Genomic DNA, 8,879 nt, shown 5'->3' on the forward strand with positions numbered 1-8,879 from the left:
CCAAACATCATCTAGAACTGGAATGCCAAATGTAGACATAACGCTGACTACAGAATGACACACAACTTCAGTGGTCTATGGATAAATGCAGATTCATAATCCTTTGAATTGTGAATTAGGGGATTAGGAGATACTAGTGTGTCATTTCAGTTAGTTTAATTGTTAATCCTACAAAGTTGCTAAAATGCAATGCTCTATAAATCTCATAATGTGCAATTTGTGTGTGTCATCATGCTTTAGAGGTCAGTTTGTTTCAAGCACTGGTTGAAAACTAACATACCTGATAATCCCCATCCCATCCCCATCCAAATCTGTAAACTTCAGAGTCACAATCTGCTCATCTGTATTGGAGTTATATCTGAAACAGATAAAACCTCACAAATGTAATATCCAATCATTGCAATTTAAAGTTGATACATGTTTACACATATCAAGTCAAGTCGAGAGTCTTTAATTGTAATTCCTCCAGGACCTCGGTGCAACATGAAACAACACAGTACAGATAACATAAAGTGCAAGCATGCAAGCATTAAACTAGAACAAAACAAGAATATGACAGACTTTAGACACAGTAAACGGACGCGACAGTGCAGTGTTGACATAGCGCTCAGTACTGCATGTGTGTGTTATATGTGAACATTGCAGTCACTGACGTACATGAATACAGTACTACTTAATACAGTATTTTAGCAGCAATGTATTCGGATAGTGTGCAAGTAAGTACAGGGTGAGAGCATCAATATAGATATGTGTGGGAGACATTGTTGATGAGTGTGAGACGTGATATCAGTTCATTTCTACATAAAAAGCAGATCATATTGCAGTGCAACAGCAAAAAATATTTGAAATAAAAGATTAAACCAATCTTACCTTTTCCTTTCCTCCTCAGGGTTGTTCATGTATGAATGAGGGCTCCTGTTTAGGTTACTGCCCAAGATTTCTCCTTTGTTCAGAAAGATTCTTCCAGGTCTCATATTGTTATGCGCCACATCAATGCTCTGGTTCAGGAGATGATGGAGGGTTTTTTTTTTAAACGGTAACAGAGCAAGATATTTTGATATATCAGATATTTTACTGTAACTATGATATTAAAGGTAGTTTTCTCAATACTCCTCAAAATGTACAGCAAAGACAACAACCAAAGCAAATCAGCAGGCACCTTCACAATTCCATTGACGATGGCTTGGATAGATGACTTGATATAGCCTTTACTAGTGATCATAAAGAGGGTGTATTGGAAATACCCCGCCAGGCCAGAGTGTGTGTGTGTTCCACTCAGAATCACATTGTCCTGTCTGTAGAGATCACCATACTTCAGCTCAAGCTCTTGTAGCACCTAAACAACCACAGCAGTGTGAGATAGAAAACAAACTTTTTTTTGTTAAACAATGAATACTGGAACATATTTTACATAAAAACTTTACATTTCCTGTAGGCTTGAATGGTGAAATCCTCATAACCCTTGAACTTCAGCTGCCCCTTTAGCCATTTTTTAATTGTTTTTCATTGTGGAATATTTCCCCTAGTGTTTCTTCTTTCTTTGTCATCCATACATCTTTCTATAAAATATTCACTTTATTTATCTTTTTACCTGCTTCTTCCTGGTCCAGGACATGGTCCAGAATCATTAGGCACAAAGCAGGAATATAACCCCCCCCCTAGCCCATCACAGAGTACCAGACACATCTATTTACTCTCACACACACACCTAGGATCAGTTTAGCATAGCCAATACAACTACCTACCCAGAGGAAACCCAAGTGGAGAACACACCAAAGTCCACACAAACAGTGTATTTCCTTCCTTCCTTGGGGGCAGTGGTGGCTCAGCGGTTAAAGCTCTAGGCTATGGATGACAGGGTTGTGGGTTCAATACCCAGGCTGGGCAAGCTGCCACTGTTGGGCCCTTGGGCAAGGCCCTTCTCCCTCTTTGCTCCCTGGGTGCTGGAGTTGTGTGTGTGTGCTTACTGCCCCTAGTTCAAGTGTGTGTGTTCACTACCACAGATGGCTAAAATGTGGAGGACACACTTCACTGTACAGTAGAGTGACATATATGTGCACTTTAGAAGAAATATGAAATTACCTCTAGTCTCAGTCTTTGGGAGACCATGCCTATATCTGCATTCACAAACACCACCCTCTTGCTGCCATCATCCACAATGAAGGCCCTACTGAACAAACGGGTGTGGATTCCCCCTGCAGTCTGATCCGGGTTGGCATAGCCCATCTTTTTCAAAACATACACAAAGTAATTCAGTGACCTTGATAGCTTTTAAAGATATCATATCAAAGCAAGCATCTTTCATCATAAATTTAATTGATGTGCCTCGCCCGTGAAAAAACTGTAGTCTGTGGCTTATACAAGTTGATCTACCCAAGCTTATGTGAGTTTGGACAAGCTTTACAAAAATCAATTGCAACTTAATGAGAATTAGTTTTAGTGAAACAGTTGCAAATGCATTATTATTTCTGTTAATTAGCATTTATTTATTAAATTATTAAAGATTACACTCTGTTGGAATACATTGGGTGTACATTTTCTCAGTGGGCAATTGAGATAATAATAGCATTAGAGTATTACTACTGATAAGTTAATCAGCTGCGGTATTATATTAAAGATGAGATCGAATTTTTAAACAGAAGTTCATCATTATGTAATGACTGTAAACGAACACTGTAGTGCCCTGAAAACATCCTTTGGATTTTTTCATTGGACTGATTAAGGTCTAATGCAGAGGTGGTGCAGAAGCATGTCAAAATCCATTCAGAACCTGCAGTGCCATTGTGGGTCACTTACAAGGGGGATATCTCCCACTGGTCCAGTGCAGTCTGCTCGACCCACTCCAATTAGGTAAGGATTCTCTGCAGGTGGTACTGAGGAAGTTGGTTTCTCTGGCTCCACTATGTATTTGGCACACAAATAAAAAACAATCAATAAGGACAAATAAAAAAAAGGAAAGAAGTCAAACATCAAAAGTTGTCATATTACCCATTCAATAAATATTAATAATATTAAAAATATTAATTTATACATACATTCTATTCACTAATACTGTCAAAAATGTTGTATTTGTATCACACGTCTGGTGTGCTCTATTTCACATTCACTCCTTTTAATAAGTTTCTATTATCACTTAAAATAATATTATAAAATACTATATAAAAAAAACATTGATTATACATATTACAAACTATACCAAAATGATCATTTATTTGATTCCATATATTCAATATAATATAATGTGGAATAAACTTAAATTACTGCAATGATCTATTTAAAACAATGCAGGACATTCTGGACTATCATTTTAGATTTGTGTACCTGAAAGCTAAAGGATTTTTTCATTATTGCAAACAGTGTCTTTTAAATGGTAGCCTACTCTACATTCAGTGGGTGACTTATAGGGTAAGAGCACAAGTCATTACATGTTTGGGAGTTGAAGTTGATGGCTAACACTGTGATGAGTCCAACAGTGATTCCAGTCATCAGCAGGAACAGAACCATGAGCACCAGCTCCAGGCTACTGAGGCCACAACAAGCAGCCTTACGAGCCATGCTTCTGTACCAAAACACAGAGAAGCTTCTCATGAAACCTCAACAACATTAAATTTTTCTTAACAGATGAACAAAGAGAATGCACAAGTATTTCCTTTAGGAAACTTGAATTTGAAACTGTGGAGGAACCTCCAATGGGTGTTTTGAAAAACCTTCAAGGAACCTTTTTTGGTTTAAAAACCTAAAAGCGCCTCTAAATTAAATAACCTCTAAAATATCTTATATGTTTAACTGTTTACAAATGGGTCTGTTATTGCTGTTTACCACTTTGTATAGCACTCTGTAATTTACTTAAAAGTACATGGGAATTGAGACACATAGTTCTGTGCAAAACTGTTAGACAATTTGATGTAACTTATTTTCTTGGCAGTTATGTGTTTAAAACCACTAACATTAAAATAAATAGAAATAGTGCCAGTATTTATAGTTACAATTTAGTACCTTGTTTATCTAATCAGTTAACCAACCACTTTTTAAAGTGTACTTTTTACTGTATTTATTTGGATTCTAAAGTCTTTAGATACATTTGTGTTTAAAAGTAGAAAAAGGGATAATCTATTATCATTTTAATCTGAAAGAAATTATTTGCATTTGATAAAGTTTGCATTTTGTATCATGTTTTTGTCATTTCTTGACACTGAAACTAACTTAAAAGTACATCTGTTAAAACAGAGCTAGAATTTGTAAGTAAATAATTAATCATAATATTTAAATGTAAAAATATTAATCATGTAAAAACATGAACTGGCCCACAGCAAAACCAATTTCTTTAAGATTAAAGCAGTTAATAGGATAAAGAAATCAAAACATACAAAACATATAGCTGTTCGCAACTTACATTTATGGAGCTGCCTCCGTGACCAAATCAATATCTTTGATTCTGGAAAAGCAAAGCTCTAATCCTCCCCAGGTACAAAGGTAGCTTTGACAAGCACAGTTTTACAACCACTATTTAATACCATCTGTGTGTAAAACACCATGTTTCCTTTTTTGCCAAGGGGTGCATTAGTCAACCACAGAGACATTAGAGCAGTCATGCAATAACATCAACCTCACTTCAATGTTATGCTCAATTTTACTACATAATAAACTACAGATAATAAAGAGCTGAATTTCAATCACATTAGTGGTACCATTCAAAATGGGACACAATACAGTAGAGCGGCAATCTAATTTTATGAGTAGTTAGTAAGTGTATATCTAGGTATGAAAAATGTAGGGAAAAGGGAGAGACATGGGGTATTTCATTTTTTATTTCATTTTAATATAATTCCAGGTATACAATCAAAAAAATGCTAAAATGCATCTAAAAGTGTCTTATAATACATTAGTCTCTTGATCATAGAGTAGTCTTGCACAAATGTGCACTGCCAATGATTAATTATTATTGTATTAATCAATGAATTCATTAATTCATTAGGTTTAACATTAGTCTGTCTCTGTATGTCAAACTATTTTTAAAGATGCTTACAGTTGTCTGGTACTGTAAGATTAATTTTCCTTTAAATTACTTGATACGCTTAGTTTAAGACATATTTGTCTGTTTGACACCTGGTTCAAATTAGGTGTGTTTAGGATCAGTGTCCTGCTGCGAATGCAAGGTAAGGTCTTTTGTCTGATTTATCTGATTTGTCTTCCACAAAGGTCAAACATGTGCCAAAAGTGTCCTTGCACATTAGAACCTGACCTCACCTCCACTGCCCTCTCCTGCTTTGTGAGCATCAATTATTTTGTATTTCAGAGTACTAGGCAGCTGCTCAGAAGCCCATGGCTGTTTGTGTTGTTTCTACACAAGAAACTTTCTTCTCCTACACTTCTTCTTATCTTGTTAAGTTTACCTTTTTTACTCATAGCTCATTAAAACAAGTGGATACATTTGATAATATAATTCTTTACATTAAATACTTTCAGTTAATAAAAAAATTTAGGAGGATTGTATATAACACGTATTATTAAAACCCAAACACAAGTTAAACACAAACTCTATAGTTAAATTCATTAAGTTTATTAAATAATGGTAAAGTAAGGGAAAAGTAAAGGTAAAGAGTGTAAGTGTACAAAGTGTTAAAGAGAATACAGTGTTGGAGTAAGTAGTGTTTTAAACGCAATAGAGTGTTTTTGTCACTTACACTCTTTACCTTTATTCTGGACACACAGACACACACTATGTTTTAGTGGCAAAATGAATTCATAAATCTGTACAGTTTGGACAGGAGATACTGGAATGTTATTAAATAAGCAAAAAAAAAAGAGAAAAAAAATGTGATGTGATGTGATTTTTACGTATTGGAACCTTTACACCAAGATACATATTTTTGGGCAAGAAAGGTCTAATACATTTCCACTCTTTTACACTTTTTTTCTCTGCTTTATGCTTATGCTCCTTCACTAATGAGCACTCATGTTCATGGTTCTTTGTGGACATGAATAGACCAGGATGCACCCAGACAAAATTAAAAAGTGTTTGTTTTGTTTTTGCTTTTGTTGTTTTTGTCCATAAAAAATATTCTGTGTAAATATGCCTTAAGTGGTTCCCAGTTGCTAGGATGTTATTATGTGGTTGCTGTGGTATTCCTTAGTGCTTGCTAGATGGGTTCTATAGTTTTGCAAGGTGACACCTGTGTTATTTCAAGCAGTTGCTATGGTGTTGTTTGATGGTTGCTTTGGGCCCCATCTCATGTGGTTGGTTTGGTGTTACTAGTGCATTTGTGTCATCGTAACATATGAAGGGTGCCCAAACGTTTGGGCGCTATGGGAAAAAGTTTTGCAAAATTCAGAAACCATATGTCTGAAGGTTACAAGGTCAGGGGTTCTAAAAATATATATGTTTATGTTTATAGTGTAGCACTTGGTACTTAAACTTGATGCTTGTCAGCTTAAAGGAAGTTGGAACTTTTATATTGCTAAAGTGAGCATACTGAACATGTACAAGACTAATTCTTAAACATCATCATGCAAAGTCAATAACATTTGGGAATTTGTTAACCATTTAAGATCAGTTAGGCTGAAGAATACCATCAAATATTACTGTGTATACAGTTTTAGAGATAGGATATCTCATGGCCTTTTGTACATATGACATCAAGAACAATTCTATTGTAGCTTCTATGGTTAACCGGTGGGGGAATGATTCACAATAAGGCTCTGACTCAGGTTTTGCCTTATCAATACATACACCTCAGGAGATAACTTTAACTGTGTTAAACTGCTTCTTAAGCACTTTATATTGGGTCATGAAAGTCCTTTGCACCAAGCCACTGCTAACTGCTAATATGAATACAGGTTTTTGAATAAAACAAAAAGCACCTAAATATTTGACTAATGAATGTGTCCCATGATGCATCTGTATGAACAACGTCCCATGTGCCAGTGCTGCCGTGAAACTTCTCCACTGTGATGAATCTCTTGTTCCTCTGATATCAGAAACAGTACAAATTAAGAACCTGCACAGAAAGCAGCAGTTTACACAACAACAGAGTCAGAAGATGGTGTTTTCTGGCTTTCTATCCACAGGCACATACATATGCAATAAATGAAAGATGAGATGTAATGTGAGAAATGTAAACTGGCTTTTAACTGATAAGTTTTTTATCATTCTACAGGTTTTCAACCTTAGCCCTGGAGTAACCACACCTTGCATATTTTTATTTTTACACATCCACTTCAAATCAGGAGGGATTGTTATTTAATTTGATCAGATGTTTTGACCTGGGGCAACACTAAAATGTGCAGGGCAGAGGGTCCTACTGAGAACCACTGTACTACACCAACAAAGCCAACAAAAGTCTGGAGCGCTCTGCCACCACCAGTTGTTCCTGCAGCAAAACTGTGGCCAAGTGCAGGTGTACATGTCCTAGCCTGGTTAGCATTGCAGAGTACTATCAGCCTGTTACACTGTTACACTGTTACTCAACTAAATGGAAGTAATGAAGTAAGGTTGCAATTCTTGGATCCATCACTCTGCAACCTTGTAGTCTATTTGCAACTACTGCCAAATACTGGTTAATTCAACTCTGTGTACTTGACAACATACAGTATGTTCCTAAGCTATTTTTTAACAGTTTTACCAATATCATGATGTATGATATTGGTAAAACTATTAAAAAATATTAAATAGTAAACATAATTTCAGTGGCTTTCCCTAAAATATAACAAATTAAATGGTCAAATGTGTTAGAACACGTTAATATCGAAGACAAGTTTGTTTAGAATCAGCTACTTATCACAAAACGACTAACTCAAACTAAAACTTCTCATTTGTTCTCGCATTGTCACTTCATTTTGTATTTTCTGGGTAAAATTACTTGACCATTTCCACTGTTTATTGTGTAAATAAAATCAAATATAAAAATATAAAACATTTCCTTTTTCATTTAATCAATTGTTCAATCAATCATCCATACTGTTGGCTAGGTCGGAGTGAACTAGCCAACTAGAAAGGTGCACACGATGGCAGACAATGCTAATACTGTTGCCCTGATTTTGGCAAAGTCATTTGAGTCTTCCTTACAAGGAGAAAGTTAGTTGCAGGGCAGATAAACACCCAAGATCGATTTGGTGCAAAAAGTAGAGAAAGGTAACAGGTCTTTTCAGCTCTCATCACACCCACAGGATGAGCCCATAAGTAAGCTCTGATGATGACTACATGAGAGAAGTGTTTCCAGAGGAGGCATTCCAGAGTGTCCTGAAACTTTATGGCCAATACTATACTTCAAAGGAGGGGACCATACTAAGTTCTGTGTTCAAATTAGGAATTATAGGGTAACAGTTGGAAAGCTGCGTGATTTCTAGTGTAAAAAATGCACTTTTAACCTTCAGTGACATGCCATTACTCATAGCCTGAAGATTTGGAACGACACTAGTCCATGCTTTCCTTCCAGGAGGCCAAGATTTTATAGAGACTGTGATGGACCTGGCTGAATATTTTTCCAACGTATTTCTACAGTGAATACTGGAATTACCTGGTAGCTTTTGTCCTCGGGGGCACGTAATTGAACATGGATTCCAACTGTGCAATTCAATTATTATGTCACTGTAACAGAAGTCCAACACTTGTGGGGATTGGCAGGAGAAGAACCAATATGATGTACCTTTGGTGTGATGACTTTTGAATTGTTTTGCAACTTCTTGAAGCTGTACTTCATTTAACGTGCTTGCAAGTGAGTAGGCCCACTCAGTCAGGCATGGACTTAATCCATACTTTACAAAAAATTGCCTATAATTTTACCACTTACAAATAAAATTTTTGGCCAGTATCCTCACCATTATCTCAGATGCCACTACTCTGGGGTTTTATTCATTATGTAACATTCTAAATAGTCACT

General features: G+C 36.0%; 1 protein-coding gene across 1 annotated transcript in view; it reads right to left on the bottom strand.

Annotated features, from left to right (window-relative positions):
- Positions 1-8,879, bottom strand: part of asah2 (N-acylsphingosine amidohydrolase 2) — a 37,077-nt gene that overhangs the window by 8,223 nt on the left and 19,975 nt on the right. Inside the window, exons 2-7 of the mRNA XM_072666680.1 lie at positions 3,426-3,559; positions 2,797-2,900; positions 2,083-2,226; positions 1,160-1,336; positions 871-998; positions 281-358 (exon numbers count right to left, since the gene is read on the bottom strand). Coding sequence (XP_072522781.1) covers positions 281-358; positions 871-998; positions 1,160-1,336; positions 2,083-2,226; positions 2,797-2,900; positions 3,426-3,555 — 761 coding nt within the window. The 5' untranslated portion in view covers positions 3,556-3,559. The remainder of the gene's footprint in view (positions 1-280; positions 359-870; positions 999-1,159; positions 1,337-2,082; positions 2,227-2,796; positions 2,901-3,425; positions 3,560-8,879) is intronic.

Source organism: Salminus brasiliensis, chromosome 22 (assembly GCF_030463535.1).
Source record: "Salminus brasiliensis chromosome 22, fSalBra1.hap2, whole genome shotgun sequence".
NCBI lineage: Eukaryota > Metazoa > Chordata > Actinopteri > Characiformes > Bryconidae > Salminus > Salminus brasiliensis.